Below are 24,294 nucleotides of genomic sequence, written 5' to 3' on the forward strand. Positions count from 1 at the left end.
GTTCCTTTTCTAGCATTTTTAGTTGCAAACCCAATTCATTGACCTTCTCTTTCTCTATTTTATACAAATAGGCCTCTAGAGATATGGAATTTCCCCTTATTACCGCTTTGGCTGCATCCCATACATTTTGGTATGATGTCTAATTATTATCGTTTTCTTGGGTGAAGTTATTAATTATGTCTATGATTTGCTGTTTCACCCAATCATTCTTTAGTATGAGATTATTAAGTTTCCAATTATTTTTTGGTCTACTTCCCCCTGGTTTTTTGTTGAATGTAATTTTCATTGCATCGTGGTCTGAAAAGGATGCATTTACTATTTCTGTCTTACTACATTTGAGTTTGAGGTTTTTATGTCCTAATATATGGTCAATTTTTGTATAGGTTCCATGAACTGCTGAAAAGAAAGTGTATTCCTTTCTGTCTCCATTACATTTTCTCCAGAGATCTATCATATCTAACTTTTCTAGTATTCTATTTACCTCTTTGACTTCTTTCTTATTTATTTTGTGGTTTGATTTATCTAATTCTGAGAGTGCAAGGTTAAGATCTCCCACTATTATAGTTTTACTGTCTATTTCTTCTTGCAGCTCTCTTAATTTCTCTTTTAAGAATTTAGATGCTACACTACTTGGTGCATATATGTTTAATATAGATAGTGCTTCATTATCCATGCTACCCTTTAGCAAGATATAGTGCCCTTCCTTATCTCTTTTAATTAGATCAATTTTTGCTTTAGCTTGATCGGAGATCAGGATGGCTACCCCTGCTTTTTTGACTTCACCTGAAGCATAGTAGATTTTGCTCCAACCTTTTACCTTTAACCTGCATGTATCTCCCCGCTTCAGGTGTGTTTCCTGTAAACAACATATTGTAGGATTCTGGCTTTTAATCCATTCTGCTAACCGCTTCCTCTTTATGGGGGAGTTTACCCCGTTCACATTTATGGTTAGAATGACCAATTCTGTATTACTTGCCATCTTGTTAACCCCTGTTTATGCTTTTCTCCCTTCTTTCCCCTTTACCCCCCTTCCCAGTATTAAGCTTGTGAGCACCACTTGCTTCTCACAGCCTTCCCTTTTTAGAATCCCTCCCCCCGCCTTAGAGTTCCTCCCCCTATCTTACCCCTTTCCATCCCAGTTTCCGTATTCCCTTCCGCTTAGCTTATTCCTTCCCTTTTCACTTTTCCCTTCTCACTTTTCAATGAGGTGGGAGAAGTTTCACCATTGATTGAATATGTCTTAAGATTTTTCACTTATAGCCAATTCTGAAGGCAGTAAGATACCCACTATATTCATCCCCCTCCATTCTTTCTCTCAGATATAATAGGTTTCCTATGCCTCTTCATGAGATGTACTACCCCCACTTTACCCTTTTTCTGATACAATGTCTTTTCCACATCAATTTCTAGAACAAGGTATACATGTATTCTTTATACATCTATATAGTCAAAATATAGTGCCCAAGATTAATCTTTACCTTTTTAGATTTCTCTTGAGTTCTATGTTTGTAGATCAAACTTTTTGTTAAGTTCTGGTTTTTTCATCAGAAATAGATGAAATTCGCTTACTTCGTTGAATGTCCATCTTCTTCCCTGGAAAAAGATGCTCATTCTCGCTGGGTAAGTTATTTTTGGTTGCATACCAAGTTCCTTAGCCTTTTGGAATATCATATTCCAGGCCCTTCGATCTTTTAATGTGGATGCTGCCAGATCCTGGGTGATCCTTATTGTGGCTCCTTGATACTTGAATTGGGTTTTTCTAGCCGCTTGCAATATTTTTTCCTTCATCTGAGGGTTCTGGCATTTGGCCACTATATTCCTTGGTGTTTTGATTTTAGGATCCCTTTCAGTGGGTGATCGATGAATCCTTTCAACGTTTATTTTTTCCTCTGTTCCTATGACTTCTGGGCAGTTCTCTTTGATAATTTCCTGGAAAATAGTGTCCAGGCTCTTTTTTTCATCATGTTTTTCTGGAAGTCCAATGATTCTCAGATTGTCTCTCCTGGATCTGTTTTCCAGGTCTGTTGTCTTCCCCAGAAGGTATTTCACCTTCTTTTCCATTGTTTGATTTTTTTGGATTTGCTTGACTGATTCTTCTTGTCTCCTCGAGTCATTCAATTCCAATTGTTCAATTCTGATTTTCAGTGAAGTATTTTCTTCACTCACTTTTTAAAAATCTTTTTCTAATTGTCCCGTTGAGTTCTTTTGTTCTGTGGAATTTTTTTCCATTTCGCCAATTTTGTTTTCCAGTTCACCAATCCTATTTTTCAAGGATTTTCCTTCTTTATCCACTCTCTCTTTAACTGACTTCTCCAGGCTCTTTTGCCAAGCCTCCCTCTCTTTTTCCCAAGCTTCCCTCTCCTTTTGCCAAGCCTCACTCTGCTTTTCCCATTTTTCTTCTAGCTCCCTTGTGAGAGCCTTTTTAATCACTTCTATGAGGTTCATCTGTGCTGAGGAACAGACGATCTCCTCCTTTGGGGATTCACCTGGGGACTGCCTGTTTTTAGTCTCCTCAGGATTTAGAGTGTGCTCTCTATCTGTATAGAAGCTGTCAAGGGTTAAAGTCCTCTTCAGTTTCTTGCTCATTCTGTCTAATAATCAAAGACAAACTAGCAAAGAAAAACAGAAAAAACTGGAGTCTTTCTTTGGGGGAGGGGCTGGGTATGTTATCGAGCTTCCTCTACAGATTGCAGGGGGCAGCAGTGAGGCACTAGCAGGACTGTGTTGCGCCTGCGCTCTGAGATCCCAGAGCATGCTGAGTCACTGTGGGGGGGGAAGGAGGGGGCGGCCAGGTCCCGAGAGACTCCAGCTGTTTGGGGTTGTATTCTTCACCCCCGGTGTTTTTAGCTTCTCTGCTGGGCTGCTGACTTGCTGCCGGAGCAAAGTATCCAAACCTATAGCGAAGCTCTCCCCAGAGACGGCTGCGATCACTCCCCACCCCCTCTCCAGTCTGCTCCCATGCTCTCACTGCCGCTGCCCGCCGCCTGCATCCGATCTAAAACCATCCCAGCCCTCCAGTAAAGACAGACCTTTCTTGGCGAATCTCAAGGATGGCTTCTCTTGGTAACTATTTGTGGGTTTTTTTTTCAGTCAAGCATTGATTCAGAGGCTTGTAATGAAATGGATAGTGAGAGAAAGCGTGGGGCTACACAGCTGTGTGCCTCCTCTCCGCCATCTTAACCGGACGTCCAAGATTTATATTCAAGTGGAAGACTTCACTGGTGAACACTCACTATTTTCCTACTTCTTACCTGAAATACTTACAATTCATCCATTGGCCCCCTACTATCCTATAAACAAATCTCATCACACATCTGCCCTCAACTCAAGAGTGTGACTCAGTCTTCATATTAGCTGACTTTCCAGTTCGCTTTGTGTTATATATAAGCTGCCACATTATCTCTGAGACTGTCAATCTATTTTTTAAGGGCTTTACAGTCTTGTCACTCATCACATGCTATCAGGAGCATCAAACTTAAGTGTGTTAGTTTTTTTCTTTTTTCTTTTTCCTATTTGGGCCTTCTAAATTACAATTCCTCTCTTTATTCTCTAAGGTAAACTCCATTAGATTGTGATATCCTTGAGATCAGACTGTCTTTTACCTTTCCTTTTACTCCCTCTGCTTAGCACAGAACTTAGTCTATAATGGGTGCTTAATTAAGTTTATTTACTGATTTCTTTGTTAAATCTCTTAACACCAGAATAATTGGTTTGATATAGATTACTTTTAACATGCCACCATTGACTCTTTTAAACATTAATTATAAATTATAACTTTGAATTTCACTATTATACTATTATACTATAATATCACTCTTCCTAGACAATGGGACCAGCTGTTCATTACTAGCTGGGTGATTTGGAATCAGCTAAGACCAGCCTATAGAACCATACTATGGAAGGCTTGGAATGATAGACCAAGGTATATTCTAACTACAAATCAATAAGATTTTTAAGCACACAAATGACATGGATAAATCTACCAATGAAGAAAATATAAAATATATATGAAAGAGTAAAAATATACAATTTATCCAGCATACACATATATGTACATGCACACACACACACACACACACACTCTACACAGTGCTTTTCTACAAATCCTTCCAATTCTATATTACTGCCACAATCATTATTCTCCATGAAAATTAGAAAATCCTACGTAAACAAAAGAGGAACTGGAGAAAATGAAAGCAATTATATGAAAGAAGATAGGGAAAAGTTGTGATTGGGAAAAAAAAAAGAAATCAGTGAATATAATAGAAAACATTTAGAGTGTCCCTGTGCTATTCAATAGTATGAATAATGCTCATTTTTTATACTAGAACAAATATAGGGAAAATCTAGACTTATATATAATCATTGCATATTTTTAAAGCATGCTGTTGATTCCTCAAGGAATGTTTTCCTTAATGATCAGTCTAATTTGTCATATTTGATTTGTCAGGAATGTTGGACTTCAAAGTATTATGTCTACTATTTGTTAGCTGCTAGGCAGTGATGTTGGCTGCAAGATTATATTATACAAAAACTCATATATCTATTTGAGATAAAAAAAAAATTTAGAAAACCACCTCTAATATATTAGGCATAATTTAATACAAACACAACAAAGAAGTAAGAGAAGGACTTTTAAGTTTATTAGTTTAGCTTTTTTTAAGCAACATAGAAGGAATTATATTTTTTATCATGCACTGCCATTAAATCCTCTTACATTTAAGATAAGCTATTTGAGGGAAATTTTTTTCTGGGTTAAATATCTTTAGTAAAAAGCATTCATCATTTTCCATCTTTTCTTTCTGCTAGCTATATATTTCCATAGCTAAAACTATATTCTAATCAAGGCATAGGCACAGTATTTTGCAAGCAATAAAACTTGGCAAAAGAAAATCTATCATAATATTATAGGAATCAAGAATGTGAGTGTGGAGGAAAATCTTCAATTCCTGTGACTTCATTCCCTATTTTCTTTTCCAAAATCTTAGCATTCACACCATATGAAGGATATAGAATATGTTTATGGATTTTGTATCATTATTTTCTTACTAGATTGGAGAGTAGAAAATTTACTATATTTAGATGTTTCATCTACCAAAAAAACCCAGTATAATTACAACTTTTAAAGCCATATTTATTTCTAATGCTTCTAATACCAATTAGTAAATAATATAATACCACAATAATAAAAATGTCCTTTCCTAGCTTTGATAATTAACTTTTTCTTTGTTTTTATAAACATATGTTTGGTTGAACATAAGCTCTGTAATGGAAGGAATAGGTTCATTTTGGGTTTGTATCTGCAAACATAGTATAGTACTTAGCACATAGTCAGCATTCAATGAAGCCTTGTGAAAAATCATTAAATTATAAATATTACGTTTCTCCTTACTTTATAATTAAAATCAAGAAAAATACAATAAAATATTAACCAAATATAATTATTAATATTAAAATGTATGGACCACAAGTTGTAATTTTTTTGGATATGATCTTTTCCAAAAATAAATATTTATTGATATTTAAAATTGCAGATGGCCTTCATTTCTCCTATTTCTTTCCTCAAGTGCCAGAGAATTAGTCTTTATAACAAAGAATGTTTTTAAAAAGAAAAAAAATACATTGAAAAAATCTGACATTTACAATGTTTCACAATCATAGACCACCACTTATCTACTCCCACACCACATCTATAATGGAATAAGGGAAGGTGACATTTTTCCAGGACTAAACTTCTTCTTTGTAATTTTATAACTTTTTTTATTTCTATGCAGTTGTCATTCTTTATATTCATACTCTGTAGTTATTCTGTATGTTGTTTTTGAGAGTCTACTTTGATTCCATTTATATGCTTCTATGAATTCATTGTATTCAGTGTTTCTTATAGTAAAATATTATTTCATGACATTTATATATCACTATTCACTTAGCCATTCAGTAGTCAATAGGAATCTACTTTGTTTTCCATTCTTCCTTGTCACATATAAATATGGAGGCTGTCTTTTTTTGTCAATGATCAACTTGGGGCATGTACTAATAGTAGAATCTCTGTGTTAAAGGACATGATCATGTAGATCTTTTATTATATAATTCCAAATTGCTTTCCAGAATAATTGTATTTAATTCTAATTTTTAAAAAGTGTGCCTGTGTTTCTATACTAGCCTCTAAAACAGATTCTTCCTATCTTTTGACACCTTTGCCAATATGGTGGGCCAAAAACTTCATAGGTGTTTAGACTAATACTAATTCAAAGCTAATCTCTTTCAATTTAATGTGATTTAGATTTCTTTTATTAAAAAAAATTATCAACTATCTAGTTCAAGCCTAGTCTATGTTTCCATTTTTGTGCACATTATACTTTCCATCATTTTATGTAATATATAGTCTAAATAAGCCAGACCATCAAACTCTATATTCTATCTTCTGCCTCCAAGGTTCTGCAAAAATTGGAATACAAATCTTCATTTTTGTCAATGAGACCAATAAGCCTCCCTCGATGTCCAGTTGTGATGTTATTTTCTATAGCAAAGCTCTCCTAATCTCCCTATCTGATAGCACTTTTTTCTACTCTCATCTTTACTTATCTGCTCATTGTTATTCATTTTCCCTATTCTCAATAGGATGTAACCTCCTTTGATTTTTATTTTTTTATTCCTGGCACCAAATACAATGTCTTGCAAATGACAAATACTTAATAAATGTTTTTAGACTTGAATTGAATTGAATTACTCTCACATGTAGAAAGAAAAGTGTCAATGGAAGATGTTTTTGGTATAGGAAACTTGCTTTATATTGATGATAACAATGTCATCATTCACTTCCAAATCACATTTTATCCTCATTTTTTATTTAAAATGTTGAATCGACATTATTTGGAAATCACTGGGAATATTGATTAATGGCAGCATTAGAGGACTTAATCTTTCATGATTACTTCCCAAGCAATTAATCTTAAATTACTTACCAAGGAAGGCTCTTTAGTCTTAAGTGATATGTAATTTCAATGATACATATTAAAATGCATCTCAATGTATATCAATAACTTTAATATTAATTTCTCTTGAATTTTTATTTTCAAATATACAATTTAAAACTAATATTGTGCCTCCTTCAAAGTAAGTGATAAACAAATTAACAAGGATTGTATTAGATCTTTCAAAATAATTACTATTTAATAACTATGAACAAATATTTCATTTTTAAAAAGCATATGGTCAGCTAAAGAGAGGAAAGAAAGAAAAAAAGGAATAAGAAACTACAGAATATCCACAGGCTATTTTAAAATTAAATACAAGACAGCAAACCTTTGAAAAGAAAGAAAAGACTAATGAATTCTAATTTGGTAAATTTGGTGACTTGGTTAATTTGCAAAATTTGGTAAATGCAAAAAAATCAGAAAAATCAGAAATTCTATGGAAGTATTATCAGCATTTAGATTAAGAGAAAGCAAACATATAACTATAGTACTTTTACATATGAAATAAAAATTAGAGTGCATTTATTTTATCCCAATTTTCATTGGTGAATATGCAAAGATAATAAAAGAAGCACAATATTGCCAACATATTACAGAATTAAGATAAGAAATTTCATAAGCAAAGAGAATATTTTAAAATTGTTTACACATCTACGTTTTGATTTCCATAGCATATAGTAGGGTAAAGAGAAGAAAGTCTTTGATTTCTCTTGAATTCTGACATTTTAGAACAAGGTTTTACCTTGGGGTAGTTACCTGATAAATTCATACTAACTAATGCTTACATTATACTTTTAAAAAATCTCCCAAACAAAAGTATCATTTAAAAATGATTTCGTTCCCACTGGTAAAGTGTTCAAAAAATTAAGTGAGACAATTTTCAAAATGGCAATAAGCCAAAAACGTATGTAAATCTCAATATGACTATCTACATACTCAAATGTAAGGATTTCCTATACTTTTTCACTATTGTATATTTGCTGAATGATATACACATAATTCCTCAAATGACAAAGAAGTCAATTTCCAATTCAGTTTTCCAAGGTAGCTAGTCAGCTATAAAATAGTGTCTACTGCCCCACTGAATACTCAGTTGATAAAAAGCAGTTCCATTTTAAAGATACAAGATGACTTTCCCTTTTAACCACAATGACAATCTGTTTTTATACTTTTAAGCTGAGAGAACAAAATCATGGAGGATATATTTTAAATAATTGTAAATAATAAATCATATATTTTATTTGAACTATTGTTTTACTCATCAAAGGAGGTTCCTTCTAAAAGTATGCAAATTTATCATTTAGGATAATAACCAATGAAAGTATGGTTTAGAAAACATGGACAAAAATGGAATTTTAAAACAAGATTGAAACATATTTTTCCAAGTAGTACATTTCAATCTATATGCACTTTACAATGTAATTACACACAATTCAGATCTGTGTATCACAAGATTTCTTTGAAGTAAGTGACTGTGATAAAATGTTAATGTTTAACAAAAATCATTTCTTATGAATTGATGTTTTAACATGGTATTTTCTTATATTTGGTATTAATTTGTGACTATAAATGTCATCAACCAAAGCTTATCAACAAAGAAAGATAGCATATAATATTGATGAGAACTACAGGGAAGAAAACAAGATAAAAGAATACTGGCATTCCTAAGTACCAGTAATCTTAAACTCCTAAACTACAATCTATAGCTTCCTTCCTTCCTAGTCCTGGTTTAAAAATCAGGCTGTTGTATCCTTCCCTCAAAAATGAACTAATTAGGATATCCCTTAAAGAGATGACTAAAATGTATTTTTCAGTAATTTAATTTTTACTTTAGACAGAAATGTAATAAAGGAAGTAGAGTATATGTATATATATATATATATATATATATATATGTAGAAAGAGAGCAAAGGTTATGTTTACTCCATTTGGAATGGGGCTTGCTATATACTGAAAACATTATCTGTTATTGAAACATCTGCCTCCCACTATCTTTTAGTGGACAGAAGAACTTAAAGCTGTCTGGTGTTTTCAGCATGTTATTTGAGGATTTTCCTATATATGATTCTGTATCAGGAGACAAGATTTTACTAAGGAATAGACACAAAAGTAGACGATTGAACAGTTTATACAAGGGGCTATTCATCTTCTTGGCAAATATTAGTCTTCTTTTAAAAGTCAATAATTCTGAATTGCATTATATTCTAACAGGATTATGCTGAACTCTATTGACTAGTGAACAATTGTAATTTCAGGATAGTAATAATGCAATACGCTTTCCCCCTTTTGGCAGAGGATGAACTAGAGTTATAGAGACATATATTCTCAAAAGAATGGTCCGTGTGTTTATCTGTTTTGTTTGACTATATATATATATATATATAATAATATTAATATTATTGTGTTTTTTCTTTCTGTAACTTCAAAGAAAATGTCCTTTAATAAAAGTTAATTGATGTTGGCAGATCTGGGACCAAAACAATGATGGCTAAAAGTGTAGGAAAACACACAAATAGAGAAGTCCAAGCCCATGGCATTAGGAAAAGATATTCCAACCTATCAAGCAAAGACCTAAAACCCTGAGGGAAGTGAACTCTTTTTCTTTCTGAAAGATTACATCCCAAATACTAACTATAATACTATATCTAATTTTATAAACAAAGGGTCAACATCATCAAAATTTTCTGCCAAGACAAATTTCTTGGCCTCATAACTAAATCAGTTTGTTTTGTTGAATCAAACATGGATATGGTATTTAAGTAGTAAGAAGAAGAAAAAGAAGTAGTTTTACATATACCAACTTGTTATTTCTGAATAAGGAAAGGCAAGGCATCTCAAGAAATATAACAAAAGAATAAGACATAAGTCAAATGGCATTAAACAAGATTATTCATATAAAAACATAGTTAGAAACAAGATCTCATATGTCCCACTTGAGTGGAATAAATAATTCTTGGAGGAGGAAAAAGAGGATGATAGAGAGGAGGAGGAAGAAGAAGAGGAGGAGGAGGAGGAAGAGGAGAATTCAAAAATAAATTCTGAATTAAGAATCAGAGTGTTGCACTCTTACCTTAGATTTTCCCTTACTGTAACAGGCTCTTTTAGTAGCTTCATCACACTCCCACTCCACAGCCTATAAGGAAAAAAAAAGTTTTATATATTCTGGTTTGGATTAAGAAACACATATGTGTATGTGTCTGTGTGTGTCTAATTCATAAAATTAAACAATAATTTATTGGTCGAGAGTCAGAGTAGAAAATGTCACTCATTAACTTATATCAAAATGCTCATAATTGAGTATAGAACTAAATTATGTTGCACGAAGGCTTACTTCTAAAAAGGATGCTGCTCTCCATAAATACTAAAAAATATTATCCACTGTCTTATCATTTTCTGAATTTGCAACAGTTAACAAACTACGAAAACAAGGGGAGGACTTATGATTACTTGGTCAATGACAAATAAGTATCTCATCTATAAAGTTACATAGCGGCACAAATTTTCAACATTTTTAGATACTGCTTTAAAATGCTTTGAATTAGTAATTTTAAGGAATGTTTAAGTGGTCTTCAGTCCTGCTTTCGATATAAGCAAGTATATTCCATTACTCTATGCACAAGATTTAAAAATTTAAGTATATATCAGTTCATATACTATTACTAAATCTATACAAAATAAAAATCGAATTTGCCACATTGAATATTTTGATGAAAAGAAGGGAAATTAATTATTGAACCTAACCCAGGAAGGTACTTCTCTGGTCCAATTATCCAAGCCCTAGTCTCCCCAAAAGCCAAATTACTTATATAAACATCTTTACCTGTTTTCCTTTGTATAATGAAAAGCTTATATAAATTCAGAATAAAAAGTCACAGGGATAGGAAGTAGACCAATGATAGTATTGGTAGAAGGAGTTTCTAATAACTTTCTCTATCAGGAAAATGAACACTTTCTCTGTAATTTAAATTTTTACAGAGTATTTTTAAGGACTGAGAAGTTAAATGATCTGCCCAAAGTCATTCAGCCATGATCTATTGGAAAAGACGAAGTCAGGCTTTCCAGGTAGGTGATAGTTCTGTATCCCCTGACATAAATATTCAATAAATGTGAGTATACATATACATATATATGCATGTGCACCTACATATATATGTGTATATAAATATAAAATACTATGCATTTTTAAATTTTATATGTTAGATTTATTTTTATGAAAGAAGCCCTCTAAATTGTCAACCTATCTTTGTTAAAGATCTCCTTTGAAGAGTGATCCATTACCTTATAGGGCAATGGAATCCTACATTAAAAACTTTAATCTTTAGGAAACTTTTTTTACATCAAGCTCCAATTTGCTTCTTTGTGGTTTTCCCCACATTGTCCCCTTTTTTGTTTTTTGAGCCTAATTTGATGAGGTCCGTTCCCCTTTTCACAAAATGGCCTCTCAATTACTTTTAGATAACTAATATATATATTTTTTAAAATGCTCCCTTTTAAACATCCCTAGTATTTCCTACCAATCTTCATAAGCTTAAAATAAAAAAATATACCTACAAAAATATACTACAGCTTAATTTTATAGTTTCTACCAGATATTCAATGATGTGTTATGGTGAAAGGAAATGTCTTCCTTTCCTACTTCCTTTCCTTTCCTACTGGACCAGAGAATACAAATAATTTATATTCTGTGTGATATAATCCTTTCTTACTAAAAGTTTTTTTATAACTTTGAGTAATAATCTAAATTTCATCAGTTTCCTTTATTATTATAATTGTATATCATTTTTGTTCTCAAATTATAAAATTTTAAAGTGTTTAGCAAAGTAGGATTTTCATTAATTCTTTTTGACATATATGTAATATGTACTTCAATGAATATTTCTATATCAAGAACCATCTACATGGTACATCTCGACAAACAAAATAAGATTTACATTGGCAGAGACACTTGTAATTTAAAAAATAACAACTAAAGAACACAAACTATGACCTAATAATTAGAACCACAGTTTTTCTTCTCATACTAACAAAAGTCAATTCATGTTGGCTTTATTTCAGTATGTTTTGATATCTGATATTTCCTTGCTATTAGACTCTGAAATTGCCTAAAATAATAAACAAAGTCCACATAGAGGGAAGAAAAAATATTACTGTATTACAGATGTTGATATGTTTTTCCCAAACCTTTTTAAAGACTTTTTAGTTTGAGGTAATTTTGTTTTTGCTATGATATAGATATGGATGCATACAGTTATACATATTCTTATAGGAAAAATAAACATTATATATATATATATATATATATATTCCAGCCATTATTATGATTTTCTGCATTAACTGTATTTTATTATTGCTGAATTTCTAAAGGAGCAGAGTTTCTAACCAATAACAGATCTTAACTTTTGTTTAAATGGGTGACATAAGGAAGGAGATTTTTTTTTCCTATCATTTGGGTGAAACACACAAAAACATATGAATTCAAAAAATAACAAAATAATTTAATTCCATTTTACAAATTTGTTATTATTTCTAATAAAAGATAAGGAGCTTGATGAAAGCAATTGGAAGTTTGAAGCATAATAAAGCATGCTTCATATAGAGATTATATAATAGAATAGTATATATACTAATCACTAAACATAACTCCAAAGTAAATTTTTAAGAGAAACACATCATTATATCCAAAGAATAATCTCTTAAAATATGCACAATACACTTTCCCTAAAAATTTCTCAGTGTCAAGAAACACTAACCAAAACTTGCTATATAAATTTTTTATTGCTTACTAAATGACACAATTCTCATTATTCTGGACTATAGATAGAGTCAGCTTTCCTTAAAAATACAACTGATTTAAATCCAATTTTTAACGAATTTGTCTTTAATTACATGCCATTATGACAAATGCTTGCATGGAATGTGAGAATTCAGATTTGACTCACAGAAACATTCTTTTGTCAATAATGCTTTTTAAAATGCTTTAATTTTGTTGTTGATAGAACCCTTATTTTGGTATCAAGGGATTTGAATGCCAGTTCTGATACCAATTTATCATAGAATCATAAATAGAAAATAAGAAAGTTTAGTCTTGTTCCCTTATTTGGCAAATGAAAAAATTAAGACTCAGAGAGGTAAAAAATAACAACTCCCTAAGTCACAGAAGTAAACAGTGTAACCCAGCTCCTATGACATCAGATCCATTGATATTTCCCAAGTGACATTGGGTTAATTGTTTAACTATTCAATCAGTTTCTTAATCTGTAAGGAATAAACATATTTCCATTACCTATTTCCCAAGAGCGTTAGGAAAAATGAAGTTTTGTATATAAAAATGTTACTATCATTTAAAGAAAGCTATCATTACTCTTTATTTCAATTTTGTGTGTATTTAAATTTTACTTATCAATATGCTTCAGTAATAAAGTGTATTAGCAAAAGAGATCCTATATGATTTTGATTTTCTAATCCTAGAACTGATTGTGTTTTTATATTAAAATTATGATATTGAAAATTGTGTAATACAAAACATTTTCTAAACTAACAAACATTTTTATGGTTCTTATTGGTCAAATGATCTTTTTTTTAATGGTGAGATGCTGATGTTATCAACAAGAAAAATAGTTACAGGGATTTTAATTTACTTGAAGTATAAAAAGGGAAAAATCCCTATCTAACATAAGGTTTATTCAGATTCTGTTTCAGAAAAGACAAACAAAAAGCACACATAAGTTGCAGAAGCCCAATGCCCTTTTCACTACAAGAGAAAATATTAACTAAAATCAGAAAGAAAAAAAAATCTTTTCTTTACTAAAAACAAGAATAAAAGGATTTTCAAATGTATTGCTTTATCCAAGATATAAGAAACAATAATCTCTAACATAAGGTCCTTGAATGGCATGAAGTGTGGGAGATTTTCAAGTATTCTTCATTTTCTAAAGGCATGATACTATTTATGAACACTGCTACAATACTATGTTAAAATGCAGTCACTTTACTGAGAATTTGGGGTAGATCACACCATCTCCAATATGTTTCTGATTCTTAGATATATGTTTTATTTTCATCAGATTGCAAGGCTTAGTCACAATTATGAAAGTGTTTTGGAAGAATGGGGCTGCTATTGTATATATGTCAATTGGGCCAAAATATATGTTTCTAAATAAATTGATTATTTTAAATATTTGCTGGATTTATTACAATATGGAGAAAACATTTCCTAAAGGCAGTCATCTAGAGTGGAATGAAAATGGTATCTTGAAAAAATAAAGTAGGATGGTAGTAAACTCTGTTCATAAATAGACAGTATTCCACAATAGTAATATACTATTAATAATGATAACAGCTAGCATTTGAAAATTATAACATGCAAAGCATTGTGTTAAGTGTATATGACATTAGATTTGAACTTAGACTTTCCTGATTATAGGACTAATACTCTAGCTGCTTCTAGGTCACCCAGCTGCTGCTAAACTGCACTAAGACATTTGGAATATCCTGCATGTAAATATTTTTTTTCAGCAAAGTTTGGTGATATACTCAAATGATCTGCGATCTGACTGATCTGGATGTAGCTTTGAAAGACATACTAAACTTGTTGGTCTTTCCTATGTTGTTCTTTCTAATGACTTCCTATAAATCAGCCACAGGTAGCCTACTGCAATTTTTCATCACATTTTTCCCAGCATTGCATTGTTCCCAGCTTAAATATCCCATATAAGTCATTAGTCTACACATATGTAGTGTGTGAGAAAAAGCAACGTTAAATTGCAGAGCTACATAATTCAATAAATATAAATACTGATTCCTATCATGAATGATTGAATGGTTGATCCAAAATACAGTGTTTCAAAGGCCTTATAGAAAAGATAAAGCAATCATCTTCACCCTGAACTAAAAACTTGTACTGCACATCTAATGAATTCCTCTCAGGCAGTTCACTCAGATTATGAAGAGCCTCTTGGACTAGAGATCAAAGATGTGGCTTCTACATCTTTCTAACTTTGTGAAATGGAGAGGGCAATTCTCTGAGACTGTTTCTTCATGTATAGAGAGTTTACTTGATTTGCCTATCTAACAAAATCATTACAAGGATCACATGAAAAAAAAAGGCTTAAATTAGCAAAGGCCATGCAAATATAATGTTTTTAATAACATTATAATTAGATTCCTATCAAACAATTTCTTTTATATCCAAACAATTCTTACAGTCTAATCCTTGTCTTCCAGTATTGATTCTATTATTCAATTCATATTGTAAAGATCTGAAATTGACACACCTGATGTGAAAATTATCTTCTGCTATACAATGGACATAAAACTATACTTGAAATTCAGAAGACTTGAGATTTGATGATTTATTCAATATTCATTAGCTGTGTGACCATGAGCAACTTATTTAAAATTCTCTGAACTTGGTCTGTCATTCACAAACTAGGAAAAATAACTTTGCCATCCAATTCATCTGACTGTTTTAAAACTAACAAAAGATAATGTATGTAAAGTGCTTTACAAATGTTAAGGTGTTACATGTGTCAGGTGTTTTTTTTTTATTATGCTTTCATTCTCTAATATATTTTCTCATATAACTGAATCTTAAGAAAGTAGAGTAAGCAGCAATCAACATATACATAACTGGCTTTTATCATATTGATATATTATTCTCCTAAGTGGATTTTATTTTCTGCATTTTATGCTACTAGAAGCTTTATAAACTGTATTATAAAAATTTATTGAGAAAGTAATTTCTCTTACTATATTGTGTCACAAATTCTTCTCTAACATTTAAATATCCATAATTTTGATTCCTTCTGAGATAGAGAAGAATTCCATCAGGAAGATATGATTTTAAATGCTGCCTTCTGACACTAGACCATATAACTAAAGTTAATTTAACTTCTCTGAATCAGTTTTCTCATCTGTAAAATGACTTCTTTAACTGTACTTCTAGCAACTACCATAGTGCTCTGCACAAAGTAAGCACTTAATGCAAGTTTTGTAAAATCCATTCCTAAAATATGGATAATAACTATTGTTATTAAGTTATCATTACAAATATTTTATTATATTGTTATTAGTCAAAACAAAGTATTATATGCTATTAATTATTTTATAACAATCATTATAGTACAATTATATCAAAGGGTTGTAATGAGATTCATAAACTATAAGGTACATAAATCACATTGTTTAATTTGTCTTGATATTATCACTTTAACATATAACATGCCATGGTTTGCATTATAGAATTGATGTGAGTAGGGGGGAAAGGACCATTTTTTAGACAATATTGTAATGAAACTTTCTCCAAAATTATTAAGATGGTCCTCAGATCAATAAGTAAAACTCATCATTGTGTCAATATTCAAAGCATTTCTAGCTCAAGGCTTACCCTCTAATAGCATAAAATTATAGAGACAAAAGTGATAATATATAAATATTAAATGGTATTGTAGCATCTTTGAAGGAAATAATAAAATATTTAGGATATTTTAGTAGCATCTCCTTTGTTTTGGAGAACAATAAAATAGAATTCAAACAAAGTTTTAGCACTAGAAGTTATTTGAAATATCAAGTATTCTAAAAGTATAACTTTATAAAAGAAGAAATTTAAGACTGGAAATATAATCAACTTATCCAAGTTCACACTGTTGGAAAACAGTAAAGCTATAGCTAATCAAGTGCTTATAGAACACACTGGTTAAAATAGTTGAGAATGAATACAAACCATCCCTATACAAATGAAATATATGGTATAGTTATACGTAGATAACACATATTTTATGTTTAATAATCATACAGATAGGTATTATACAGATATTATGCAATATACAATATTGCATATTATATACATATACATATAATATATATGTATCATTATATAAGTATATCACATATTATTTATATATTATATGAATTATACCTGTTTATAATGCTCTCTCTATATAAATAAATACAATTATCTCTATATATAATATGTATTTGTGTATATTATATATATATATATATGTGTGTGTATGTGTACACAGATGGTCCACAGATCATGTGTGTGTGTGTATATACATATGTGTGTATATATACACACATACACACACACACATACACACACACACACACACACACACATATATGCCATATATTTTCATTTATATAGGGATAGAGTATACATTGCCAAATATTTTAATCAGCATTCCACAAGTAATGAAATAGGCTCAAATCTAACTTCGGATACTTGTTAGATGTGTAATTCTGGGCATATCACTAATTTTTACTAAATTTCATTTTTCTCATGTATATAATGGAAATAACAATAGCATCCTGCTAACTAGATTGTGAGAATGGAATGAAACAATATCTACAAAGTGCTTTTTCAATGCTTAAAATGCTATATAAAGGCTATTGTGGTTCTTCTTTATCATCATTATCATCATCATCCTGTAGTTGTAATTTCGAGCACTGTGATCTTAGATTTAAACTCTCAAAATATTGTTGCCCCTTTTGTGTGGGTCCATTTCTCTGTGTGTGTCTGATTTAATTGAAATAGGGAGCTCCTATTGAGTAAACCCTTTCTAAATGCATATTAACTAATTATCTTCATGTTATACTTAGAGAGTTCCATATGCAGTAAATTACAGATTGTGTGTGTGTGTGTGTGTGTGTACACAGACACACATATAAATCAGTTCATATGTGTGTCTCTTGGAACTAAATTATCCTGTGATATATATACATATATGTTTTGTACAAAGTGTTTATAGATGGGAGTAGAGAGTTTGCATATAATCCTTTGCCTGTTGTTTCCCTCTCAACCCCCATTAGATTGTGAGCTCTCCAAGAGCAAGAACTGTCTTTTACTTTTCTTAGTATCCCCATCTTTTAGCACATTGCCTCGCACAAACTAGGTGCTTAATTAATGTTTCTTGACTATGTGCTCTATGTCTATAAGCTACATACAGTTACTCCCAGATATTCATATTTTTGAGAAATGTGTAAACAAAGTTGAGTAACATTATATTCTACAGTGAGAGAAGTTAATTAGACAGGAACCAGAAAAAAGCAGACTCTTTTTGTAAAAATGAAGAGAACAACATTACAGACAGATGGGTTGGCACTACTTCAACAGATGGTTTACTAATTAGATACTGGCAAAAGATAACATTTAAAAAGTGGTTTAATTACACAATGCCAAAAATTAACAACAACCTGAGGGGTTTTTCTTCATTACATTTGTTTTTACATTCTTATGTTATATATTTGAACAACACACTTAAAATTTTTAAATGGCCATGGAAATTATAATCAAAATGCCAGAAAATATAGAATTATCCCATTGTTCAAAATAAAGTTTAAAAATTATTACATGAAATAAATTTTATTTTAGTCAACTTGAATGAAGCTATAAATCTAATTAACTTTGTATCTATTTTTTTCATTCTTTCAGAAAACAAACATAAACATATATACATATATATGTATATACAAACATCTATGTCTCCATATGCATATTATACATGTATATGTGTGCATTCACATACAGAATTTAAGGGAAATTAAACTTTGATGAGCTTTAGAAAATTGAAATTGCAAGATCCACATAAAAAGATAATAACATGAGGGAGAAGCTGATTCTGAAAGGATGTATTAGAGGTACAAAAAAATGACATGGGTTCATGATCTAGGCATAAAGAATGAGATAATAAATAAATTAGAAGAACATAGGATAGTTTACTTCTCAGACTTGTGCAGGATGAAGGACTTTATGACCAAAGAAGAACTAGAAATCATTATTGATCACAAAATAGAAAATTTTAATTATATCAAATTGAAAAGCTTTTATACAAACAAAACTAATGCAGACAAGATTAGAAGAGAAACAATAAACTGGGAAACCATTTTTACAGTCAAAGGTTATGATAAAAGCCTCATTTACAAAATATATAGAGAATTGAATCCAATTTATAAGAAATCAAGCCATTCTCCAATTGACAAATGGTCAAAGGATTTGAACAGACAATTTTCAGATGAAGAAATTGAAATTATTTCTAGCCATATGAAAAGATGCTTCAAGTCATTATTAATCAGAGAAATGCAAATTAAGATAACTCTGAGATACCACTACACACCTGTCAGATTGGCTAGGATGAGAAGAAAAGATAATGCTGAATTTTGGAGGGGATGTGGAAAAACTGAGCCACTGATGCATTGTTGGTGGAATCATGAACGAATTCAACCATTCTGGAGAGCAATTTGGAACTATGCTCAAAAAGTTATCAAACTGTGCATACCCTTTGATCCAGCAGTGTTACTACTAGGCTTATATCCCAAAGAGATCTTAAAGAAGGGAAAGGGACTCATATGTGCAAAAATGTTTGTGGCAGCCTTCTTTGTAGTTTCCAGAAACTGGAAACTGAGTGGATGCCCATCAATTGGAAAATGGCTGAATAAGTTGTGGTATATGAATGTTATGGAATAGTATTGTTCAGTAAGAAATGACGAGCAGAATGATTTCAGAAAGGCTTGAAGCGACTTACATGAACTGATGCTGAGTGAAATGAGCAGGACCAGGAGATTATTATATACTTCAACAACAATACTATATGATGATCAATTCTGATGGACATGACTCTCTTCAACAATGAGATGAACCAAATCAGTTCCATTTGTTCAATAATGAATAGAAGCAGCTATACCCAGTGAAAGAACTCTGGGAAATGAGTGTGAACCACTACATAGTATTTCCAATCCCAAAATTTTTGTCTATTTGCATTTTTGATTTCCTTCACAGGTACATAATTTCAAAGCCCGATTCTTCTCGTGCAGCAAAATAGCTGTATGGATATGTATACGCATATTGTATTTAACAGATACTTTAACATATTTAACATGTATTGGTCTACCTGCTATCTGGGGGAAGGGAAAGGAGTAGGAAGGAGGGAAATGGAACAAAAGGTTTTGCAATTATCAATGCTAAAAAATTACCTATGCATATATCTTGTAAATTTAAAGCTATAAAAATAAAAGAGAAAAAAATGACAGATTCCGAAAACCAGGAGTTGACTTTATGCTTGATGACATAGCCCAAGGACCATGAAGAAACCCCTATACTTTGCCTCAGTTCACTCACTTGTAAAATGAAATGTTCAGATAATTTCTAAAGTTCCACTTCTGAGATATGAAAAATCATCAATAACTCACAGTTTGGAAGGAATTATCTTCCATTATTTTTCAATTTTATTATTAGAAAGATAACTCAATTTATTGTGTGTTGCTTCCTGTTGTCATAAGAAATATGGATACATTTATGGCTTTACTAAGGCAAAGAAGTTTAGAATTTTGTAGCCCTTAATATAGTCTCAGGCCTAGAGGGGATATAAATAAATTGTTTCATTCTATTGTGTTTAAGAAGGATTGTGCTAAAGTTATTTGAGCTATATGATAATTTATCTTAAACCTGAACTGGTTCATTAAGATCGACAGCCTTTCTGGAAAACTCATTGCAGCCACTGAAAAACAGCAATGGCAAAGTACTTCCTTGTGTCAAATTCATCATAGGTCTTTTCCCAACAATTTGCCCCCTTTCTCTCTTTTGATCTTTAATCATTTTATCAATGACAAAAACATGCTCTCCTCCATTCTCTCTTACTTCATAGTATCGTTTGACCAGGTGAAATAAGTCCTGATATATAAAAGCTTTTCCTTTATTGCTTTCTTCTCTAATGGACTAATGATTCTTCTTCCTTTTCAGCTTTTTAAGTAAAGCATGCCTCTAAACTTACTGTAGCTTTACATTATTAATATTTTAAGAGTACTTAACTTATTAAAGCTAAAAGTTACACTAAGACACCATTGATAGTTTTAGTTATAGGATAACTTTCCAGACATAGGATTATTCATTCTTAACATTTATATAAGAGGTATATTTAATGTTTTTGAAAGTAACTTGATATAATGAATGAAGTGCCTTGGGCATCTATTTCTTTGACTTTGAACCAGTCATTTAAACTCTCTAAAACTCAGTTTCATATCCTCAAAATGATTTAGAAATACCTACAATAACTCCCTCACAAGGTTACTGCTAACCGTAAGAGAGGTAAGGCATGGAAAGTACTTTGGGAACATTGAAAGGCCATTGGTTTTATGAACCTGGACCAGCAACAATCTTTAATGTACAAGACAATTAGGCAAGATTATAAGTAGCAAAATAGTTGCAAATCTGCTTTAATAGAGGAACCTTGCTGAATTATTCAAGTTACAAGTCCACATATGCAATTAATCAATAAAAATAGATAAATCAAGGAAAGAATGATGGCTGCTATCATAATAACCAATATTCAGGACTGAATTTGTTTCTAATATCACACCCATAAAGGATATTAGTGAAGGTATTTGAATAAATGAAGATAGCACAACATAGGGAGTCAGTGACTTGCCAAATACATGGTAAGTAGTACAGTTGGCATTTATTATTTTAATTCTATTGACTTTCATCCTTACACCATCAAATGATGTCTACATTAATAAATATTTAATCTTTGGAATAATTAGCATGCAGTTTTCAAAACAACATTTGCTTCTGTCATAGTACCAATTCATGCTTTTAGAAGACTATATTAAAATGCTATTTTTCAATTTCGTTATTTTTCGTTTCGTTTCGTTTTCATATTCATTAAAATATGTTTTATTTTTGCTTTTGATGACCATAAATAACATTTCTTACAAATAACATCATTTTAATTAGCATGAATTTAAAAAAAATAAAATAAAATAAGGAAAATCTAGAAGATGATGCCACAACACTGACCCAAATATAAAGCATTTTTCCAAAGAAAATAAATATATTAAATTGAAATTTTCTCTATATCCATATGTCATACAATGGGGCTCAGAGTGGACAAGTTAGGGGAATATCAATATTTGGAGTTCTCTGAATATATGGCATTGACAGAAGAAACTCATATGACTTAAAATGCCCCTTTTTTTCAATGAACACTAGACATCAGCCCTCAGAAGTTATACCTAAGTAGGAAAAGTTAAAAAAAAAACATACTTAGAATAAATGGACTAAAAGAGAAAATATGACAATGAATAGGGTAAGTGATTTCTGATGCCATTTCTAAGGTCTGATGTTTGAAATAGAAAACACTATCTAATGATTGAGCTCACATTAAGACAAGAAAAAAGGATGAGATATTAAGTAAATGAACAAACCTGGTTTTGAACATGGATTAATCTCCCCTCTCTGAAAAAAAAGTTCTTTACAGATATAAGAGTATGAGTTTCAGATCTTGTGAAAAAGAGCATAATAACCAATTGTCACTGAGAACACTACAAAGAACTAAAGGTTATTGAAAATACAGCCTCAAACAACATTTGATCTGCTAAAAAAATTTTCATAATTGTAGAATAAATCAAAAGGAACCTCCATATCAATTTAGTCCAGTTTATCCATAAAACATATACTTACTATAATGCATCCAACAAGTATAGCCCTGATTCCAAGAAGAAGCCTACCACCATACTAGGCAGTTTATTTTATTTTTGTAGAGCTCGAATTGTTGGCAAGTTTTGTTTGTTTGTTTGTTTGTTTGTTTGTTTGCTTTTCCCCAGTGTCAAAGTATAGCTCAACTCTTTCATCATCTTTGCAATTTCGTTCATTTTTTTCTGGTTCTGCCATATGAGTTCAACTAGAACAAATCAAATTTCTTTTCCACATGACTGCCCTTCAAATATTAAAACACAGTTATTCTGTTACTTAAAAGTATCCTTTTCTCAAGAGAATCAGCACTTTTAACTAGTCTTTATATAATATAGCCTTAAGGAAGTTTAATATTCTGGTCATACTCCTTTGGATATTCTTTGCCTCATCAATATCACAATTAATTATTAATTTTCAGAACTGAAAATATTATTCTGTATGACTTCTGCTATAAGTAAAATGTCATTAGGGCTTTTCTATTCCTATTATCATACATCACAAGAACACTTAGAAACTTACCACTATAAAACAGTAATGATAATTTTTGTTACTTCTTTTATTTTCTTTGATCTTTAATTCTCAGGAGCTAAACAATTCTATCTGTGATTTTTTTTCAGTACCTACTCATAATTCATCTGTGCCTAATGAGTTAAATGCATTATGGGAATTTAGGCATTTTTTTAAAAATGTTCTTGTCTTGGGTATCAACTCCCTATTAGTCATTTTGTTCTGTCATTTCCAGTATGAAGGTCTTCTCCTTGGAGAAAAAAATAACAATGTTGACATTATGCAATGAACTATTAGGTGATAAAAATAAAAAACAAAAGCTTTTGAAGAGCAGGATTAAAGGAAAGCTTTTTGGGAAATGATAGTAAGACAACAGTATGACACAGCAGCCACAACAGCTAAGGAAAATTTGGGTTGCATGATGAGAAGCAGCATAGTAGCCAAAAGCTATTAGCACTACTATACACTACCCCATGCCAGATGACATTTGAGATACAGCATTTCATTCTAAATAGACCTTATTTAACAATCGTTCATCTTGAACCAGAAAAGGGTCCAATAAAAGGTCTAGAGATCACTCTATTGACAATCTAGTCTAGAAACTGCTCATTGTTAATTTGTTAGGGGGAAAGGAATTTTCAGGAAATATGATACTTAGCCTTAAGTATTCAAAGAGTTGTCATGTGGAAGTAATTAGAGTGACTCTATAGGACTCCAGAGAATATACCTAGGAGTAATAGATGCAACTTACAGCTAATCAGACTAAATTCAAAACAAGTTAAATCATCCTAACAACTAGAGTTGTATAAGAGTAAAAATAATTTATCTCAAAAGGCACTATACATCTCTTCACTGGAGGTATTCAAACAGAGGCTAGAAAAACACCTGGGAATGTTGGAGGCAGATTTCTGTTCAAGTATGGGTTAGACAAACTGGCATGTCAATTTAATTATAATCCTTGAGATTGCTGTAAATCTGTGATACAATGTAGAGAGCCGGAACTCTGGAGAAGTGTTCTTGAAACAAGGTGTTTACTCAGTGAAACTGATGAGATAATGGTTCTCTAGTTCACACATATACTTAGTACTTAGTATGGTGATGTAATGGTTCTCTAGGTCTCACATATTCATTATTCTGTAATGATGTAATTTGCTAAGGTACATAAGGGCTGAGAAGGCCTGGAAATAAGACATTCCATTTTTGACCAGCCTCCTGGTAAGTCTCCTGCCTCCTGCACTCCTGCCCTAAAGACCAAGGCTGATCCTGAGGTCCTCCAGAAAGCTAGCCCCAAAATTACACTACAGCAGTGGTTTCTTTAAAGAAATAGATAAATAAGTACTG

At 31.4% G+C, this 24,294-nt stretch overlaps 1 protein-coding gene across 2 annotated transcripts in view; it reads right to left on the reverse strand.

Moving 5' to 3' along the window:
- Positions 1-24,294, reverse strand: part of SEMA5A (semaphorin 5A) — a 548,675-nt gene that overhangs the window by 299,816 nt on the left and 224,565 nt on the right. For both annotated transcript variants that reach the window (XM_051969840.1, XM_051969839.1), the window contains exon 5: positions 10,048-10,110. In XM_051969840.1, the coding sequence (XP_051825800.1) occupies positions 10,048-10,110 (63 nt within the window). The remainder of the gene's footprint in view (positions 1-10,047; positions 10,111-24,294) is intronic.

This window comes from Antechinus flavipes, chromosome 1 (genome assembly GCF_016432865.1).
Source record: "Antechinus flavipes isolate AdamAnt ecotype Samford, QLD, Australia chromosome 1, AdamAnt_v2, whole genome shotgun sequence".
In the NCBI taxonomy this organism is placed as follows: Eukaryota; Metazoa; Chordata; class Mammalia; order Dasyuromorphia; family Dasyuridae; genus Antechinus; species Antechinus flavipes.